The 22,202-nt window shown below is 34.7% G+C and overlaps 1 protein-coding gene across 2 annotated transcripts in view; it reads left to right on the top strand.

Moving 5' to 3' along the window:
- The window catches only part of MIPOL1 (mirror-image polydactyly 1), a 185,695-nt gene that overhangs the window by 15,291 nt on the left and 148,202 nt on the right, over nt 1-22,202 (top strand). Inside the window, exons 2-3 of one of the 2 annotated variants that reach the window (XM_021542717.3) lie at nt 13,757-13,891; nt 15,148-15,227. In XM_021542717.3, coding sequence (XP_021398392.1) covers nt 13,887-13,891; nt 15,148-15,227 — 85 coding nt within the window. In that variant the 5' untranslated portion in view covers nt 13,757-13,886. The remainder of the gene's footprint in view (nt 1-13,756; nt 13,892-15,147; nt 15,228-22,202) is intronic. The other variant, XM_021542715.2, reaches the window with a different exon arrangement.

Below are 22,202 nucleotides of genomic sequence, written 5' to 3'. Positions count from 1 at the left end.
TTTTTACTTCTAATTCTTCATTGTAACTTGTGATTTCTTCTAATATGTCTTTTTTCCTGTCATTTACATGCAGTGCTAAATTTTCTCTCTTAATCTGGTGTTTTTCTTTGTTATAAAGCTCTGCTCTTTTTAATAATTTTTCTTGGTCTGTTAAATGGCCGGTGTGTTCTTTTAGCAGGCAATGGATATTCTGAAAGACACATTGTACATGTCTAAAAAGGAACTGTGGGGTTGAAGCCCTAGATAAAACTAAAGCCTGAGTATATAAAAAAAAAAGATTGTTAAAATGTCAAGATAATGAAAAGTCAGAAAATAAATTATACCTATTATTAATTTTGAATTGTATTCAAACATAGAAATATGTATCATAGACAAAAGCTGATTACAGTGAGATAAAATTCAATTTTACACTGGAATAATTGTTTTATGTATTTTACATTTATTTATAAGATCAGATAAAGGCCTGGAATCCTTGATATAAATCACTATGGTCCTGATGAATGCCAAGGTCAGTAAAAGGAAACTCCTTCACTTGCAAAACATATTGGTACTGCAGAAAATACAAAATGAATTAAATGAAACTGATAAGCATCATCTTTCCTACGACACATTCTTTACTTGCATTATTGTGTTAGATCTTAGAGTAGTTTTGGTTTTTCAAAGGAGTGAATAGGTACCAATGCTCTCAGCATCCTCCCATATATTTTCTGTAGCCAAATTCACATACCTTTGCTAAGTAGAGATTAATGCAAAACTTACTTGAGGTTTGTGAGTGAGAATGGCTCTGTTCTCACAGTAACACTGTGAAATTAGATTGGCCCTCTTCAAAGGGTCTTGCATGTACTGGGGATGTTGATGGATCCAAATGCCACATAGATGATGGAGCCCATGATTTAATAGTACATTTCTGTAGTAAGTTACTTCCTATCAGGAAGACTTTTTCTATCCAGAATCAAATCTCCGGTATTTCTTCAAGAGAAGGAAATTTAACTATTTTTCAGACTGGAAAGGACAATAAAATGGATTCTAGGTTCTCATAGAAGTGACTCTGTGTTGGGTACCTCAGCTGAGCATCTGGGTCAGCTTGAACTAAAGAAGACACCCTCTCAGTAACTCAATTTCAAGTCAGAATTTGAAACATGTAGATAGTGAACTGCTATTCACCTTACCACACTCATTTAATAAATAAGCTGTAGTGTTCAGTAGTGAGGTTTTTTTATGTGTAGTGTATTGGAGCTTTTGAGTCCTAGGACAATAAAAAACAGAGTCCTTGACATGGCATCCACTTCACAAAAAAAGTGTTATTAGACCTGACAAGTATTTCATCAAGCTGGACATTTTTCACAAGTGGTGACTTCCAAAACATGTCTTCATCAGCTGACTTTATTTGGCAGCAAGGAGTTCTACACTTGTTGCTTTTTACAGAGTTCAGCTTTTTTGGGCTTCTGTCAAAGTACCCGTGTCACTGAGGTCAGGAATTTGCACTGTTACTGAGTTAGATATGTCAGAGAGTTGTGACAGTGAGTAGTGACTCTGTATCTATAGGGTGAGGATCTGGTGTCACTAAGCAGCTCTTCTAGGTAAATGCTGACATCACAAATGGTCTTTTGTTTTCTTCCAGAATTGTAAGTTTTTTTTATAATCTTCCAACTTATTCTGCTTCAGCAAAGGAAAGGCCAGTGCTGCAGGGTCAGAATCTGATCTTTGATTTCTCAGGTAGGATTCAGGGTGAAGGGTTTTGCATGACAAGTGGTTTAACAACCATGGAATTCTAGTATAGTGCTTGATAAGCTATTGCACAGGCAGTAGCTCAGCACCTTTCATCTGCTGGGCTGATGATGAGATTGCTGAGGTCTGCTTCCATGTAATCAGGCTTTCTTTCCAAGTGCTGAAAATTGATTAGACTGCAGAAGTCCAGATACAGCTACCTGTGAGAACAGATTCACCTTCCTTTTTTGATACAATTGGATTTCTTTCAGGATCATAGTGAGGCTATTCCTGATTCAATGCAATTGTGAAAGGGCAGTAATGGACCCTGTCCTCCTGTTTGTTCATGTATCCTGAAATATAAAAGAATGAAGCATCCACAAAGGATTCCTTTGTCATAAAGGTTATGGATTAGGGTGCCAAGGGTGTTTCCAGAGACTATTATTGTGGCATGTACAGTCAACCAGTTAAGGGTGTTTAAGTTAGTTTTCTGCACTACAGCAGCATAAATGGAGGGTGATCTAAATATGCCTGGAAGCAATCTTAAGCTTCTTGCTTTATGGATTCAGAATTTGATGGTAGCAAGAATAAACAGTTGTGGGGTGTAACACTTCGCACAACGTACTGAAGGTGACTGCTGTGCAGGTGTACAAGGTAACTCTAATTAAAACAGTTTCCCCTTGAAATGTAATTTTGTTCCTCCTCTTCACTATCCAGTGGTAGACTAATATTTGTCTCCGGAATGTTTTTCCAGGATCTGAAGTGGAATTACAGTATCTGAAGGTTACTAAATATTAGGCAAAAATTATAATTCTCTTCATAGTTTAAAAGTATCTTTCATATTTCAAAAACCCTCCTGGATGTACAATTCTTTTGGCAAACATTCACTGTCTTGCACTAGAGAAAACTTACTATAAATAACATAGGTTGCTTTCATAGTGAGGTTCCTCTCCAGTTGTATCCAAATTTACCTTAAAAGTTAACAACCAAAAAAAAAAAAAAATCAAACTAGGTGATTTATTGAGAACACCTTTAGTGTAACATATGACACTTTCTTTCCAATAATACAGCCATTCAGGTCATTAGAGAGGTTGGGGAAGTTAAAAATTATCTGTACATCTTCAGCTCATAAAAGTCCCACATGTAATAAAAACCAGTGATGGATTTTTTTAAACTGTAATACTGTAGAAAATGTATGAAAGTGTCACTGTTTAGTAATACAGGAATTATACTGTAAATAAAAATTTTGTTCCACATTCTATAGAAATTAATTCAAATTAATGTTAAACTCCAGTTATAAAGAAGTTAATTAAAAGTATCAGATGTTATCAAAAATGTTTTGAAAAAAACCTTTAGCTCATCTGATTAAAGAAAGATGGGATCAGAGCATGAGTTTGGTCATTATGAGGTCTCTGGACTTCTCAAAGGTCTTGAGAAACAGCTTTTTAGGGAGGTGTCTATTAATGGATGTCTGAATGTAGGTGGGTTTTTTCAATCTGTCTTGAAAGCACTGTGGAAAATCTTATAAATACTGAACTACCTTTTCCTTAGGTTTAGTTTATATACAGTATCTTTGATAAAAAACAAAAATAATCTTACACCTCAGTAAAGTTCAGTGTGGTGAGTAAATTAAATTGAATTCACTTAACTCTTTTCAGGCAGACAGCAAGTTATTGCAAAAAGAGCTCCACAACACCTACTTTCTCAAACCAGACTGCTCAGCAGATGCACAGTCCAGCTGAAGAACTGAAACAGTGGAATACGTTCTTTGGATAAGCAGAAATATGAATAGAATAACTGATTAGAATTGTGGCTTTGAAGTCTGGGAGAAATTAAAAGAAGTTGAAGACCACTGAAAGCAGTGTCAAAGGGTCATAACTTATACCAGAAAAATTATGCCTTTCCTTTCTTTCTTTACATTTAAGTCTGGACATGTTAAGATTTGCCTTTGACAGTAAGGAGTTACGAAAGCACAACACTAAAAAAAGTTGCTTTCATTTATAATGAGTTTCAAAAAATATATCAGAAGACTTTCTTCTTTCCTCTCAGTTGGACTGTGAAATAGAAAGTTATAGAGGAATGTTATTAATTAATGTTATGATTAGGCACAGATGCCCTAGTAATACACATTCCTAACTTTGTCAGGTGTTCCTTCAGCAGGGAGATAAAACTGTGTAGCCTGCAAGTCTTGCAACTTCACAGTGTCCAGGAATATCTTCAGAATTATTCTGAGTATTTGAACTGTTGGTCAGATGTTCCCCTTTTTAAAATCTTGTATTTTATCTACACTTCTATAGCTATGAAGTCTTGATTTCTTTTTATCTTTTAGTGATGCCAAGCAGTGAAATACATAATAACTACAACATCTGACAAAGAAGCCTCAAAATAGTCAGCACAATTATGTGCAAGAGAAAGTAGCCATCAAAATGAGCCTGGCTTTCAGAAGTACTAAGGAAGGCTTTTTCTTCCTTCCTCTAGTAAGTGGATTTAGAACTCCTTTGCTCCACCCAGGAATAACTGGTCTGGGGCCAATATTCAGCTGCTGTCTCAGCTCTAGTGTTTTGGCAATGAAAACATGAATGTATCTTGATAAATCAAGGAATAATTAATGCAAGGTATTGGAATATAAGATGAACTTGCAAGAAAGAATAAAATATCCATCTGTTTTCTTTTACCAAAATAAACAAACAAACAAAAAAACAAACAGCCCAAAGAGAATAATTTTGCTGAAAATTGCAAGATTATCCTAGGTCATGAATTTTTCTAGGATTATTTTTATCCCTTTGTCTGTGTGGAGAGAATCTGATGTTAAGAATCAGGACCTCTAAGAAGTTTTTCTCTCAGTTGTGTAACCCACAACTTATAGGAAACTTTTTGTAGTTTATATTCTCAGAGAAATTCTTTCAGGCTTCTCCACTGTAAATTACTTTCATGATTTTGGCTGAATAATGTGCTTACTAAGGGTTTAAAAGGAACTTTCTTCAAAACCCAGTGAACAAATTCGGGTCTTTTAAAAAACTTATTTGTCCAGCTTCTTCATTCTGTGTGCTGCATATCATTATAAATAATCAAAAGATTGAAGAATGAGAATGATCCATATATTCAAATACTAAACTAAAAAAAAATGGACTATTTCATTGGCTGAAAAGGAGCAGAAATTACAGTTTTCATTATGTGTATCCTGACATTTCTGCTTGTGTTTAAAAATGAAAATCTGCACCTTGCTTTGGAAGACCTTTCATAACTAAGTTTTCTATTGTTTGTAACTTTTAACATTTAAGGCAGATTTTTTTTTTCACAGCAGGAATTGCCTGCCTGCTGGGTGAAGTTCACTTATTTTTTGTATGTTTCAGCTGAAAGAAGGTTTTGGATATTTTCTGAACAAGAGGTAAAGGATAAATATGATGTTTTCCCTGACATTAAAAAAAAAATGCAGCAGTTTGATTGGTAGCCTCATATGTGATTATGTTTTGCATTCTTTTCTTAAAGTCTGGCAGAGAAACTGATCCACTGTCAGAAATATCTGTTTTGTGACTGATGATCTAACTTAAGCTAATGCCTCTTTTTTTCCTTTTATTTTTTGTCTTTTTGTTGTTTGCTTGTTTTTTCTGTTGTTTTCAACTGCCTGGCACTGATTTGCAGTCTGTGGTGACTCCTTTTAATCTTGTATCTTTCATTGTTGGCCCAACATCAGGAGCCAGTGGAGCAATTGCAATGGTGCTGAATGTTTGCAGGTTTAACCTCTTCAGTCTTTAGCTTACATTTAAATTCTGGACATTCTCAACAGATTTATTTCACTGACACGTCTCTGGTTCTCACTGAGTTTTGGCCCACCTCAAAATATCTTATTCTTCTCTGGGAGTCCAAGATAATTTCTGAATGTGTAGCTTGTTATTTTGAATTGTGCTGGTTTTCAAATTTCTTTGATATTGCAATAAATTTCAGAGAAGCATCTGGATTAATTTTCAAAAATCACTAACTTAGTAATCATACCTAAATAAGCAACTGCACATAAGGCATGCTATATATAATGCATGTTAAGCATGTTGTAAAGCACACAGTCAATGCCTAAGTGTAGCAAATGTAAAAATGTAGGATAATTTAGGTTGGAAAAGACATTTAAGATCATCAAGTCCAACCATTAATGCAGAACTGCCAAGACCACCACTAGACCATATTCCCTAGTACCACATCTACACATCTTTTAAATACATCCAGGGATGGTGACTCCGCCATTTCCCTGAGCAACCTGTTCCAAATCTTGCCAAACCCTTTTGTGAGGAAATTTTCCCTAATATCCCATCTACACCTCATCTCATGTAACCTGAGACCATTTCCTCTTGACCTATTGCTTGTTACTTGGAAGAAGAGACAGACCCCTGCGTTACTGCAGCCTCCTTTCAGGTTGGAGAGAGCAGTAAGGTCTTCTCTCAGCCTCCTTTTCTCCAGGCTAAGCATCATAGCTCCCTCAGCAGTTCCTCATAAGACTTGTGCTCTAGACCCTTCCCCTGCTCCAATGCTCTTCTTTGGACACATCCTGAAGTGTGCCATTTCTCTGTAACTTCCACTTCTTGGGTGAAGTTGCTATTCATAGCCAATGAAGGCACTATGTACTGGATCTAGTTGCTGAATCTTAAAAAAAAAAAGAAAATCTGAAGTTCAGGCAAGACTGTATGTTATTGAGTCAAAATGTATGTGTTCACATGTGAGCAACACTCTATGTTTCCATGCTTTTAGTGCTGAGCAAGCATGGTTAAGGGAGCAATTACACTTGTAGTTTAAGGATAACTTTCTTTTCAGGTAGTTATCTAAGAAAAGGCTAGTTAACTTGCTTGTAAAGAACAAATAGGGCTAATGTGGAGTCAGTGTTATTTTATTTCTCTGAGCTTTTTAGCTTGTGAAATTTCAGGTGATGTGATTCCTTTCCGCAGCTGAGGCATACACTATAGAATTGGGGCAGTTGCATAATTTGGGCAGAACCAGTGCACTGCATATGGTGCTTTATGACAGTGGTGGACGCGTATCTGTGTTTTTGTGCTGTTTAAAACAGCCTGACAGATGCATAACTGGTGGTCTGTATTTCCCTGCAGGAAACCTACAGGCCTCTCTCAGTCCCCCATGTACAGGACTGAATCTTGAAAGGTTGGCACATTTCTGACAGGCCTCTGCATGTTCAGTGTTCATGATAGTTTTTGGTCAGGCTCCAATATCCACACTGTTTGTTGCCTTTATGCTTTTTATTTTTACTGTCAGAAAAATGGTGCTATTTGAAGGTACCTTGAGAAATGTGAGTTGGCTGGATGAATCAAGTTTCTCTGCTTCTCTGCTGCTTTTCTTCATTGAGTCCCTGTTCAGTCTTACTTCTTTCTGTGAAGGCAGCCAAACAATTGGAATGTTTTTGGCAGAAGACATAATTTCTTCTTAATGCCATTACTTGTACTAGTGGTTTTTGAATTTGGCACTGAGTTACTACCTCACGTTTTCATGTGCATATAATGTTTTGTGATTTTATTTTCACTTTTGTGGTAAAATCTGGGCTAGCAACTTAGTTCTGTGATAAAAGAAATTATGATTTGGGGATTTGGAAATTTCAGTATACCGTACGATTAATTTTGCAAACATAAGCACTGTAGACTCATGTTTCTTGAATAATTTCCATAGTTAACTTTGGAGCTCGTTAGTCACAGTGACATTTTTACAAGTCGGGAAAGGATGGATTTTGTGGGGCTTGAGGCCAGAGCTTTCAGAAAAGACAGGTAAAATAGCTGTATCAGTGGTCCATTTTTGGCTTAGTGAAGGAAGATGTGCAAACCAATATTTGACATTTAGCCTAATGCCAAATCATCCAGTCATGTAGTAAACTGAAGAGAATTGTTGCTCAAGACCAGTAAGACTCAAAATGCTGTGCACATGCTGCTGTTGCGCTGTTTCCTCCCTGTTGGCATTTAGCCTGTCTGTCACATGGGTGGTCTTCGGTTGTGTCTCACTGCTGTTTGGCCAGGGGCTCTACTGACCTAGTCTGTAAAGCAGAAAGCAACCTAGTATTTTTTCTCTTAAAGGAAGTCTAGTTCTGGTGGGTTTATTTTGTCGCAGTCTTTAGAATAACAAAATAGGTAGGCAGGAATTGCATATCATCCAGTTCAGAATGGGGCAATCTCCAAAGTTAGATTTGGTTGATATATCCAGATGAGTTTTGCCCATATCCAGCTACAGAGATTCTGTAACCTTTCTAAGCAACTAGTTCCAGTGACCTTACTCACTGTGAAAAATTTGCTCTTACCCATAATGCTGAGTTTTCTGTGTTACAGCTTGTCTCTCTCAGAAGGATCTGTGTCTTTTCTATATTTGCTCACAAGGCAGCTAAAACCCAATAAAATCCCTATTTAGCCTTTTCTTCTTAAAACCAACTAATCAAACTCTTGCAAACTCCTCATAACTCATGTCCTGCAGACCCTAATCATCTTGAATCACCTACTGGACTTAGCTCAGGATATGCATGAGCAGGTCAAACCGGATACAGCACTTCAGATGAGCCAAATAGGGGGGTTTAATGACTTCCCCTTGTCTGCTGACTATGATCCTGTCAACAGAGTGTACTACACAGGTAGCCCTTACTGCTATGTAGTGCTGATTCTACTAAAATATTATTTTGGCTCCAGATAAGACAACAGGTAGTTTAAAATGCAAATATTTGTTCCTATCTCTAAAGGCTATGGAAATTACAGTCTGGTTGTAAAATGTTTAGAAATGGAGATCTGGCTATGATAATATATATGAAAATATATATATTATATATACTGAGTTTTAAGGCCAGTGAAGAGTTTACAACAAAACTGAAGGATGGGTAAATAAATGGCTGTTCACACCTGATGAAAGTATGTCATAGTTTCATTATGAGAATGAAAAGAATGTTAGTTAGAATGTCACAGAATAAAGCTGCTTCACAGAATGCACAGCAAGACGAGAAAAGCTGTGAAAAAAGGGAAGGCAGTCTTTGACAAGATTCTCTACAGTTTTCTTTGCATTTCAAAGAGGTGGTGAGCAGAGGGGAAAGTAAAAGGCATGTATTGTCAAAGAGAAGACAAAACTAAGGAAAAAGAAAAGAGTTGGAGGACAAAAGACAGCTAAAACTGGGGAACAAGACAACAGAATAGGCTGAAGATTGTTTAGTAAATAAAATGCAAATGAAGATTTTTAATGTAAAAATGAGAATATATGAGAGGGCAGAAGAGATAGGGGGCTGTTGGTGAACTAATATGCACATAAACATTTCCTGATGCACAGAGAGAGAATTGACCCTTGAAGACGCTTAGTTCAAGTTAGGGAGAAAAAATAAAGAGGAAAGTACCTGTCCTTTATCCAACTAAGTTTAATTTAGGAATAGGTGAAACCTATTATAAACCAGTTGGTTTCATGCATTTTTATGTCTCCTCTTGTGCCTTTGTCAAAAGCATGACAAAGACAATAAGTGCTCTTTGGCTTACACTATGCCATCATTAAAAGCACCAGATGCCATTTTTGTAGTGACAATATGAAGAAATTGCTGCAGCAACAGAGGAAAATTATCTGCCCCCTGTTTCTTCATGTCTTTTTTCATTTATAAAGGTTAGTTGAAACCAACTGCATATGTCTTATCTCCTTTTGGATCAAGAATCAGTAGGGAAGAAAAGTCAGGGATAACAGCTTCACTCTGCTCTCTGGGAAGATGTTTTTATCAAGTTTCCAGATAATGAAGTTAATTCTATTAACCAAAATCTTGAAGTCTTTTTAGCAATGTGAGATTCTATAAATTTGAAATAATACTCATGCTACATTCATCCATTTTTAAGGTTAATCCACGTGTCTATATTTTATATTCTTTTTAAAAGAAATAGAATATTTTGCATGTACTACTTGTATTTAAAAGCATATGTAAGTAATACAATACAATAAGTATCTCCTCTGTAATCAAAGTATGTTTTATTTCACAACTTTTAAGTATCTAACAGATGAGTATTATTACACTTGTAAAAAATACTTGAATTAGCTATCTCTATTATCCTTTGACTAGTGTTTTTATAACTGTCCAAAACTAGTTAACTTACTTTGAGTTGCCTTAGATTTCTGATACGCCATAAAGTTTCCTAAGATAGGGAGCAAATGTGACTCTTTTTAGAGGAGTGTGTCATTTAGTCAAGACTTGACATCCACCTGGGCTAAGAAAACTGACTGTTTGTTCCCTGGGGAAAATGCTTTGAGAAGGTAACTGGTTTTTATGTAGAGTACCCTCCTAAGTTAGTTTTTTAGTTTAGTGTGCCCCGAGGCAAAACGTTTCAGGATATTTTAGAAGATTCTGACAATCTAATTAATCTTATGGGAATAATGCTAAAATTCATTCTCTTCATAAACGTTATGGTATTTCATCCCTGTACTGTCAATGGCAACTGTTAACTGAATCTCTAAGGGAGACAAAAACAGACGTAGTGCTGTTTCAAGGAGTAGTGGAACTTGGTCTATTGTCCCACCAGAGGTGAGGCAGCTGGGATAGCCCTCTGTGTGGAAAAACTCTTCCAGGACTGGAGGATTTTTTGTGAAGAATGGGTGAATTTGGTCACGAGCAGCAAACATTTGCACCCTGTCACAGCAGCTAAGGCCATGATTCAGTGGTTGACTTCAAATTCTCCCAAGGCAAGACCAAGGAATGGGGGTTTGCAGTCACTGGGTCTCCATACAGAGTGGTCCCAGCAATCTTTCTGTTCCTGAGGAGGGGACTCGGTAGCTGAACTCCAGCGCAGAAGATGGACTTCTCAGTCCTGCCCAGGGAGAGAATGCACTGGCACTGGTGCTGCTCTGGTGCTTTTGTGGGGTGGGAGTTACCTTGGGGAGCTCCTTTGTATGGTGTCTGTTATTCTGCAGACACTCAAGACGTTGGGGTTTTTGCCTCAGAGAGAGGAAATACTGCTACAGCTATAATAAAAGACATTTGGAACTGCACTGTATGCTTTCTATCTTGCAGATATATGTTACTTTTGTATACCTCTTGTTTTTATTCTTCTGAAGTGCTTGTGTTGATGAATAATTAGAACCAGGATTGGTATGCTATCCTTTTAAATAAGCTGTTATTTTGTTTAGATTTTTTTTTTTCTCCGAAAATCCATTCATATTCTACGGTACTGAAAGGCAAAGTATTTTAATGGTGTTTTTCCAGAATATTTTCCAGAAAGGGTTAGCACTATATTAAAAAGTGAAGGCAGTGCAGTGAGCTTAATTTTCCATTTTTGTCATGGATGTAAATAATTCAAATATATAAGCATGGAAAGAAGTTGACAGTTTGAAACTGGGACTGCATGAGTCTTCTAGGATAATATTAGCATCTCCTGTGTGTTTCAATTTGATATTCTTAAGAAAGAGGTTGGTTTTCCAAAAGTATGAACCATTTAATAGTTATGCTGTTTTTCACCGGGCTCCTGTGGTAAACTAGAATGTTCATGTATTTCATGTGTATGCTTATGTAATTAAGCATCCACTAATTTCTTTATCTTTGGAAAATACTTCTCCAAATCAGCACTCCATGTATGAAGATTTAAGATTATATCATCTGTTTGTTTAAGGTAAGCATTAGGACAGGTATTATTATTTTATAATAGATTCTTAATCCTTTGTCTGTGAAGTGTTGATGTTTTCATTAGAGTTAAAATATGTTGCATGTGTACAGAAAGCCTGAAATCTCAATATGTGGTTCTATCAATTTTAATTATTTGAATCATTAGAACAGCTAATTTTTTGCTTAAAGGTACACCAATGTACCATTGAATCTGTTTTTTAAGGTTTTTTCCAGTTTAATGTCTGAATCCAAATTCATAAAGAGTTGGAAAAATGAGATGTCTGAGCTATAGGATTCACAGGGATTTTATATGAAGCCTATTTAATCAGGATAACACTGTTATTAATATTCATAAAGTCAGCTGGAACACAAATGACAGACTATGGAGCCTAAAATTTTTTACTTGTGAATTTATTAAAAGCAGCTTAAAAAATTAATGGAATTTAAGTAAAGTTGACGAAAATTAAAATCTTATGTTAGCAGAAAAAATCTATATTAGAACTTTGTCTAAGACCATCTTGCATTGATATCTTTGACAGATTTCATTGGTACTTAAAGAAGAAAGATGCATGAATGGTCATTTAAAAGGATTTAAACACATTGGCACATTAATTTTTACATGAATAATAAGTAGTTTCCAAAAGCAATTAACTTACAATGTACAAGATTTGAATAGAAAAATAGGACTGTGACATCAAAGGGCAAAGCAAATGTGCAGTACATTTTAAACTTTTAATAATATGACTTCTTAAAATAAATTTTTTCTTTTCCACAGTAGGTAAAGTAACACCAAAGGTATTTGTGTAAAGCTTGGGTTTGTTTTGAAATATACCAAGATCTAGAAAAAATAAATATTTTTATGCTGAAGTGCTGTTGGTAAAGAACAGTTTTAAGGCTTTTACATTGATCAAGTGCTTCTGAATCAGCTTTTCTACAGTTTCTCTGTGTGGAAAACAGATACATAGTGTGTGATTTTTCTCCCATGCTGCTATATGCAGCATTTGAAAGGATTTCTTATTTCTGTAGATGACAAAACAGTTAGGTCTTAGTGTTCTTTCATTACTGTACTTAACTATTAATTTCATGTGACTGTTGCATTTTATATTCAACTGATAGGGACATTTTCTTTTTTATTTTCACTTTCTTTCATGTCCTAGTAGTTTTGCACTAGCACAAGGTGGATAAATAAATAGTGAATAAGGAAATTAGATTTAAAATTACCTCTAGCATTTGTGTTATGGTTTCATTTTGTATTTCCATTTTTTTCTTGGTCTGCCAGTACACTTTATTTTAATCCCCAGCTTTAATTTCCTCTCATTATTACACAAATTGATTATTAGCAGATTGTCTTCAAATGAAAGTAAGCATTTATAATAATTGTATTCAATTTTTCTCATGATTCCTTGTGTGAAAACCTTAATGGCCACTTCTTATTATTTTTGAAATGCTGACTTTTAACACTCACTGAATAATGATGGTTCAATAAGTTTTGGTTCTAAAAATACCTTATATTCAAGGTACCTTCTGTAAAGGTAAATCTTGAAGGACAAGGAAGTGTTGTGCACAAGTCAGCTACCTATTGCAGTGTTTGTGTTCAGAGCAACCAGTTTAAATACTCAGTGCCTGGAATATTTTGTTGTTCTGTATCCTGACATTTTTTTTTTTTAATTAGTTAATCGGCACACCCTAGGGAGCCCCAAAAATCTTCGCGTTTTACTTTGATTGGTAGATGACCTTAATCTGATATCAACTATTTTTTTTTATTTTCTCTATGTTTAAACCAGAAAATTCCTTTTAGTCGACAGAACCTGTTTCACCTTTGAAGGCAAAGTCTGTAAAATGAGCCTCTTGACTTCAGTCATAAATTTTTCCTGTGCCATAGTCTATTATTTCCGGGAGAGGGCAGCATTTTCCTATATCAGGTACAGGAAGGCACATGCCCTGCTTAGACTGTCAATGTTTCTTGTAATTACTCCCAGTATATTTGTTGCTTGCTTATGAATTAACTTGCATTTATGGAACTAAATCATTCCAATCATTTAATTACACCTGAGGAGCTGAACTATAATTGCTTGCTTCCAGCTAGGATCTGATATGGCTTGAGCAGTATTAATTTGGTGTTTACTTTTCTGAGTGCTAAAAGCATTAAAATGATTGTGCAATGGGATTACATTTTACTAATTGCTGGCATTCATTAGCTGGGTAAATGGCGAGGAAGAATGACTGTATATTGTGGAGGGATAAAATTATGGTTTTAAATAGTATATTACTAGACACATTAAGGCCCTAAGACATGTTTTAAAATACTCCAGAGGTTATTAAATACCATATTTTCTTCATGTCTTGCTATATGAATATCTTATTAAAATACTGCAATTATTATGAACCTTTTTGTGCAATATGTAGGGAAATGGCTTCATTGACAGAAATCTATTTCTTGATATTAATAACCCTCTATATTTTCAGCTAATCCAAAAGTAAATGAGGAACTTAGGAAAAGATTGCCAACTTCAAATCAACACAGTTACATAGAATTGAAGAAGAAGCTTACAGCTTAATTTGAGGGATTCTTTTAAGGGACTCAGTGTTCTGTGATATGAGGTGAACTTTTTATTTTTCGTTAAGACCTAAGCACATCAAGTCCTATGCATTTTTTTATCATGCAGATTTATAGTCAACAACAAATATGAGATAAATATGTATTTCTTGAGTGTTTGTTGTACATGTTAGTGTTGAATCTTAAGTGTTTGTACAATTAAATTTTTTTGCAATTTTAAATATAAAAATTAAATAATTGCTTTTTTAGTGTTGTATGCCAAAATAATTTCTCCTGCTGCTTTATTATTTAGCATATGTGTCTTGGTATAATTTGGTTGAATTGTAAAATATGTACTTAATTTTTTATTTTAATCTCTTACATTTTTCAGCACAATGACAACTGTCTGAATGTTTTCATAATCTAGTCACTGTATCTTCAAAACACATGTATCTTTTTAATAAATGTAAAAAATGTAAAACAAAATGTTGGGAGGGAAAACATACCAAATAAGCACAATGCATAGTTAAGGATAAAAATTGTCCTATGTACAATATTTTCTTAAAAGGTGCTTGAGTAAGTAATATAATTTGTGGTAAGCTTACTATGTTACCAAGATTACAAACTTATTTAGCTGTCCTTGCGATACAGAGTATAACTGAATTTTTAACACATAAGAGAGTATATATTTTAACACCCAAAATGATGCCTGATAGACATAACATTTTACTGTAAGTCCTATTGAGGGTTACTTCTTGAAGATCTTATATGAAATATTGCAACTATGTAATTAACTGAAGCAATATGCATGCAAATTTTGGAATTTATTAATAATTTAACTGTTCAGAAAGAACTTCAAATTCAGAGTTGGAGTGGACATAGATCACTTTGCCTGTGTTTTATCTAGGAAATTAAAGGAAGAGAAAGAATGCTGTGAAGTGAAGCCACTATCTGTAATAACTGCCAAAGTGAGCAGTCTTGTTGTCTGTAGCAGGACTGCTCAGTGTGATTTGGGCTGTGCTCAGTAATGTGTACTTCCAAGACCAGACTCTAGAAGAAAAAAACAAACTAATAAGTATTTCAACAAAGACATCACATGCAACAGAAAGCTGAACAAAACAATTATAAAAATTAGATGAGTGAAGAAAAATATTTTGCTGAGAAATATACATTTTCACTGGCTTTTAAAGTATGCAGACTTCATTGTGATGCTATAAATATTTAAAATACTTTGTTTTGTAAATTTTCTGTCAAATGATGGCAAAGTATAGGTGTATTATATTATTTCAAGTTTATTTATCTAGAGTTTATTTTGTTTTAGCTCTGAAACCTTCAAGCAAAAACTGGACTCGGTGCCAGATCAAACAAGTTCAGAGGAACAAATGGAGAACTGGTCAAAAGGTAGGGACTTTAAAGATATTAATAAGAAACCTTAGGTGTTATACCAGTGCTAGGCAGTGACTGGAGTGTGTTTGTTCTTGCTGATATATGACTGGCTGTGGAAGAAAAGAAAAAAAAAAAAAAACCACAACCACATACTGCCCCTTAAAAGTACTTGGAGTAACAAGAGAGCAGCTATGTGAATATAAAGCTTCATCTTTATTTTCTGGATTATTGAAAATGTTTTTGTATAACTTTCAGAAGACTTGTTTAAATTCCTAGTCTGTACATTGCACTTTACTTTCCAACCTTTTTTTTTAGTTGTTAGCAATAAATCTGAAAATCTGTCCTAAAGTAATTTTCATGGCTATTCACATCTGGCTTGGGTATGATTAAGCCATCTACTAATACTAATGAGTTTCTCATTAGTAGTTCAAGTGAATTTAGACAGTAAAGAAAGGCTTGGAGATATAGTGGGCTTGGTTAACTTAGAGCTTCCCCAGCTGATGGAGTTTTCATCTTCATCAGGATGCAAGTATCTTTTTGTATTTTTAGTTGGTTGACCAGACATAATTGTTCTCAGATACATTCTTCCATGTTTCATGACAGAAACCTAAGAGGTAAAAGAGCCCCACTAAATTTGAGAGTACATTACATGACTGGCTGACTGACTTTGTAGAAGAGAATTTTCAGAAGTAGTTTGTGATTAGATTGTGACATGTAGAAGAAAAAAAGGGAAAGACATAAAAAAGACACCCTGACTTTAGGGTGGATTTTCGCTAGTAAGTGAATATATGTAGGTTAAAAAACACAAAATTGAATAGTTGTGTCCACATCAAAATTTCTCTCTATATCAGAGCCTCATAGCTTCTTGCACACTTCCTTTTTTTTTTTTTTGAGTTTTATACTATATATTCTCTTTCAAACAATAATAAATGTCAAGTTTCTCCTGGAGAGTTTGCTTAGAAGAGAGAAAAACATGCTTCATTTTGTAGATGATGCTTTTCATATGTAAAGGAATTTCTGCCTATATAATTCTGTAAAATAAACTACTTAAAAACACATTTTAATTTATGGAATTTTGAGCTGTTATTGGGTGAAGTTCAAAAGTTTTTTAATCATATATTCTGTAAACAAAAATAATCGTGATGGTTTAAGTTAGTGGAGAATTGTATTCTGATAATACAAACATGTAATGGCTTAATCAGGTTTAGTATTTTCAAACCTTTAGGGGTCAGCATACCCTAAGAATGGTTCAAAAGGTTAAGTTTTCCAAAGTAGGCAAATGAAACTCATTCTCTGTGAAATATTTTCTCTCTAATTGCAAGAAACTATGCTCTGCTATTGCTCAGAGATATTTTAAAAACTGAGTAGGTACTGAGTTTCAGTTACTCAGTGGTTTACTGAGTTAATGTATTATTTTTCTGATGCATTAAGTCAATATTTTGTGCTGTTTTTCTTTCAAGCTAACACTTTATGTATCCAATAGAAATTTTTATATAAACAAAAGTAAAATTTATACACCTTTCTTTAGCAGAATCGTTAATAAGTCATGTAATTCTTTGTGGCTTTGCTCCTGGGAAAGTTAGAAAATGGGACTATGGGTAAATCTGTCATACTGGTGTGGATGAGAATTTTTTTTCTCAGAATGTAACTTGGGTATTAACAGCTAAATTACATTCACTTATAAAGATAATAGGTCAGTTTCAGCAACATAATGTTCAATATGTGTGATTAGTAGATATTTTAGTGCATTTTCTCATTGTATTACTTAAGCACAGCAACCTCTCATTTTCTGTGTAAATGTATGTGTTGAGGAGTGTACTATTTTGTGTCCTGCTTGCTCTGTCATCTTCGTATATTTGCTTTGTACAGTTGGTACTGCACTCTATTTAGATTTTCCTTTATTATAACTTTGAAGTTTAAAAGCTGGGTTTAGAATAACATTGTAATGATTTATTCACATTTTTAATAGCATACTGAAATATTGGAGATTACATTATTTGTCAACAAATAAGGATGGTAAAGCAAATATAAGATTAAATTTATCTGACTAGATGAAAATTCAGTCAAGCAATGAGAATTTAAAAAAATAGAAAAAACAGATACAGAGAAGTGTTAGGTTTATGGCAGTTATGTGGGATAATGTGTAACCTGTTAATCAATGTTATAAAATAAAATACTTGAAAGGAAGGTAGTGTTTAAGAGGAGTGTATCTGAAGTGTTTGATAGGTGAGATTTTCTTTTTAACTTTCCGAGTTGTTTAGAGTATAGTATGCCTGTGTGGGTTGAAGAATTTGTCATTGTTTCTTTCTATTAGGAAGAATATTTTGTGTTTGTATCTAGTTTAAATGTACTCTTTCTCTTGTTTTTAAGAGAAGGTTAATGCCTTTTTTCATTTCCTTCTAAGGATACTTGAGAGAATGTATCAGGAACATTGGCAGCAGACCAGTGAGGCCTGTGCCACTTAGAAATGAAAAATATTCAGGATCCAAGCTAGACAGCCTAGAATAGTATTAAATTATGAAAATAAACTTGTATTGGCAAATAGGTGCATATCTTTACATTGCAGTGATGGTGGGTGTGGGAAGCACATTGCATTGGGGTAGAGTTGTCACTTCAGTAGGGTTTCCATGCATGATGTGAACTATGAAAACATTAATACTGTGAAAACACAAGAGGGAACCTGAAACTGGGTGGTTTTTCTTCTTATATATATGTTTAGGGCTCAATATGGCAGTTCTCCAGAAGCGTTACCAGGATTGGAAAGTGGCGAGTGTGCAAATGCTGGAGTTAAATTTGTCTTATTTGACTCATGTACCATATTTAATTAGGTGCAGCTATACTTCTGTATTATATAGTCTTTAACTATTGTAATGTTTTGGCTTATGTCATATTTATAAGCATCCATGCTTTAAAGACATGACAGAAATTAGGAGAAGTTTTAGAATTTTAAGTACTGTTTGGGCTGTTTTGACAACAAAATTAGAGTTTTACTGACTCCAGAAGTAAAATCATTGTATAATTTTTATTTGTAAATTCCTAAGACAAGTTAATAGATTGATTTTTTTAATGGCAAAGTTGTTTGTTTTTTTAAAAGGTGGTTATTATGTTTTTCAAGCATAGAAATAAATATTTATATATTGCTAAGCCATTGCTTGAAGCATATATTAAAATGTAACTCAGTGAACCAATTTCACTTCTCAGAATTTGATGGCAACTTTAGTTATGATCTATATAGGCACTTTCCATATATCTTCAAAAGAATGCTTGCAGCTTGTAAATATACTTCAAAATTGCATGTCTGGAAGCTAGTTCAGAGGAGACTAGCTTTAAAGAGCTGTGATAATTTGGATTGGAACAGAACTGCAGAATCAGCTTGTGCAGGAAAATTGGAGGTGTTTTATCTGGGGTGTTTTACATTCATGGTAATGGAGAAAATGTAGTCACATGCAATGTTTAGGTAAAACTAATCATCTTTTTGTGTAACTTTGATTATCTTATTAGAAGTAGAAAACTCTTCTAGTTGTGTAATGGTTTTAATGTACTTTTTTGTAGATTTGTTTTTGCAATATTAATTACAAGGACTTTTTTGTCTGGAATTTCTATTGTGTGAGTTTGACACACACAAAGATGAATGGGTAAAGAAAGCCTTGAGAGTAATATGGTGTTGTAAATGCTCTAGTTGGGTAAAAAGGCAGCTAATTGTAAAGGTGCTGCTGCCCATTTCACCAGAAAGTACCCAATGCAGCTGTAAACACTCTAAAGCAAATCAAAAGTCCCTCTTTCAAGGCTGTAACAGAAGCAAAAGTAAGCATACTTGTCATAGTGAAGTCTCTTTCTTCTTTTACATGCCTCAACAGGAGATACTGTGAGCCTGTTCTCCCTCTCCTACCATTTTTTAACAACAAAGTGCTGTTTTTTGGAAAAGAAAGAAGGCCTGAATATTACAAGGGTGGTTTGTATGCAGAAAAATCTATGTGATATCCAGAGGCAGTGTCCTCTACACCCATGTGGCTCAGCTGATCAGTGTCTTCCACATATGCTGTGCTTTCAGCATCAAACTTACTGTGTGCTGTCAGATCCCCTTGCAAAGTGCCAAGTGTAGTTGCAGGTTTCTCTGAATGATGTAAAAGGCTGAAAAGAGGCTGAGAGGATGAACTTCCATGAGTAAAACCTAGGAAAGTCCCTAGTAACTGTAGAGCAGCATTAAGTGTAGAAGATGAAGATAACCTTTTCCATGGTAGAAGAAGGAATAGTGTGGTGTAACTTAGGAGATAAGAATGCGCTAATGATAACTGAAAAGTCATCCAATACTGCTTGGTCTTTCTTGTAAATATAATCATCTCTTCATGCATATAAATTCTCATCTATTCTTTTTGCATTCTATTTCTTTCCTTGTCCATTTTGAGTGGTAGAATACAGCACATTTTTGGCCAGACTGCATGCAGAACAACTCCTCATCAGAAGTACAACTAGATATCCAGTACTTGCCTTACTTACTGCAGGGTAGTGAATATGATTTTGTTGAACCCTTTATGGTACACTCAAAATGTGTAGGGCCTTATCTACACTGAGGGCTGCAAGCACTAAGGATGGGGGGAATGCACACCTTGATGTATTGCACTTTTGAATCTTAAGTGTATAAAGTATGAGTGCAGCTAACTTCAGAATGTCTTGAAATGTACTTCAGAGAGAACAGCACTTACTACCACAGTAATTTTTAAGTAGTGCTTCAGAAGGAGCTTTAGAAGACCTTGCACAAGTGCAAGAGGAATTTGGTTATTTTCTTCTTCAGAAACCTTCACTACTTCTATTTTTATAACAGGTAGAATGATACTTAAGTTCAGAGCAAAAATATTTTAAAATTATTATGAAAAGGTTCTTTACTTCTAAAGCTGTAGTTCCCTGGGATTTTGTTTAGAACTCTTAATTCAGCAAAGCTTTAATTGTTTGTGTGTGGTAGGGGAGGTTGAGTACATTTGGATAAGAGAATTTTCACTATAATTAATGGGCATGGGAAAACATGACCCTGCCTAGATAAAAGGGAGTTCTGGATCATTAAGATTTAGATAATGGAAAGGGGTTATATGTGAAAAGCAATTGTCTGATATGACAATAGCAAAAGACAAATGGGGTGGGAGGGTTTACTTTGTTTTTAGTTGGTTTAGAAAACATAAACACAGCATGCTTAGTAAAACTCCAGCAGACACTATGTTTGGAAATTATGTAATGACTCCATATAGTCTGTAATGATATCCTGAAACCCTGTATTTAAACTAACCTGAATTACAATGAGAGATAAACAGAATATTTACCCATCCCTTATGAGCTGCTGCTGATATGTAAATTTATTCTTCTACTTTGCACAAATATACTTTTGAGCTACTGCTTAAACACTTCAAGGTCCTTAGCCAAACAGTTTTAATGATGCCTCCAGTATTATGAAAGTGTGACATTTGATGAATGCCGTGTATAGTTGTGATATCAGGGAAAGTGTAAACAAAAAACGCACATCAAGTCATCGTGCAACACCTAGATAATTTATAATTTTACTGTTTATATCCATCTTGACATTTTTTATCTGCCAAAGGCAGGTTTCATTTGGAATCTTAATCTGAGATTTATTTGGTGGATCTGGAAATCATAGCTAGAGTTCCCACAGGAAATGGTCCATCTACCAACAGATTAAATGGCAGTCCTGCAGTTGTTAAGGGAGCTCTGCATTTAACACACATGCATACTCATTCAGTCAGCACTGTGGAGAAAAATTAAAGTAGTAACCCAGGTTTAGGAACAATGTAGCTAAAAAGTCCCATATTTGCTGAATGACAAAGGGTTATATAGCAGCATTTCATTTTATTATTCGTGCTTGAATTTCTTGTTTGCTTTGTTGAGTCTGCTGACGAATACTAATAAATGCCTGCAACAATCCAGACGAGAGATGCCTGGCAACAAAGCTATGCGGTGGACCTCCCTGATCTTCTCCAGTTCACAACCTGACCTTTTGAAAAATTGGCTGGGCTAAGCTGCAGAATTTGGGTGTAATGGTTATTGTTAACTCCAGCTTTAGGCTTTATTAATTTGTGTGATCAAGACTTACCTATACTTCAAAGTTTCTTAAGACCAAACACAATCATCCATCCATTAGAACTAACATTGTGTTTCAGTGAATCCCACTTACTATCTGCCTAGAGATTCTGCTGTTTTGATGCATTCGGAATATAAAAATGCTTTTTCAACTGTGAGACCAGTCCAATGAAAATCTGGTGTCTTCTCAGAGACTAATATTTTAAAATAACAATATGTTAATGAATTGCAAACGGAGAGTGGAATGCCAAAGGAAATGTCTGGTATTTACACATTAATAAATGCATCACGATTAACTGCAGTGAATACCAATATAATGATTTGCCACATATTTTAAAGACTGAGTAGCATTTTTCTATTTTAAATATTCAACAGTTTGTACACAATTGCTGTTTAGCTGCAGAAGAGGAGGACAAAAGACTTAGTGAGAGAGTCAGGCAAAAGAACATCATTACTAAAATAATCAGAATCCTTGGAGAATTGTAAAAAATTGTCTTTGTCAGAATAACTCCCAACTGTTCTTAATCTTTTTCTCAATTTATTTCTTTATGAAGGCTGTTGCCAGGGTTCCACACAAGTACAGGTGAATACAGAAGCATTCAAAATAACACAGATGTCCCTCAACTTATGTTGCTATAACAGAATTCACTGTTCTCTTTAAGGAATAAAAAAACCCCTGGACCATTAAACTTCTGATTTTTGTCCATATTTTAGCAGACAAAATATTTTCAAGTCTCTTCTTTTTTTTGTGTATTTATGTGTTATGAGATACAGAGCAAGCAAAAGCATTAATGCATAACATAGTTTTGGTTATTCTTGTTGCATTTTCAGATAACTTTCTCAACAAAGTTGCGATAAGATTATGTTGTTCTCATTGTTCAGCTTTTTGAACAACTTAAATGCTTA

The sequence above is a fragment of the Lonchura striata genome, chromosome 6 (assembly GCF_046129695.1).
Source record: "Lonchura striata isolate bLonStr1 chromosome 6, bLonStr1.mat, whole genome shotgun sequence".
NCBI lineage: Eukaryota > Metazoa > Chordata > Aves > Passeriformes > Estrildidae > Lonchura > Lonchura striata.
Note: the sequence above shows the minus strand (reverse complement) of the source record. Positions and strands in the feature narration are given on the sequence as shown.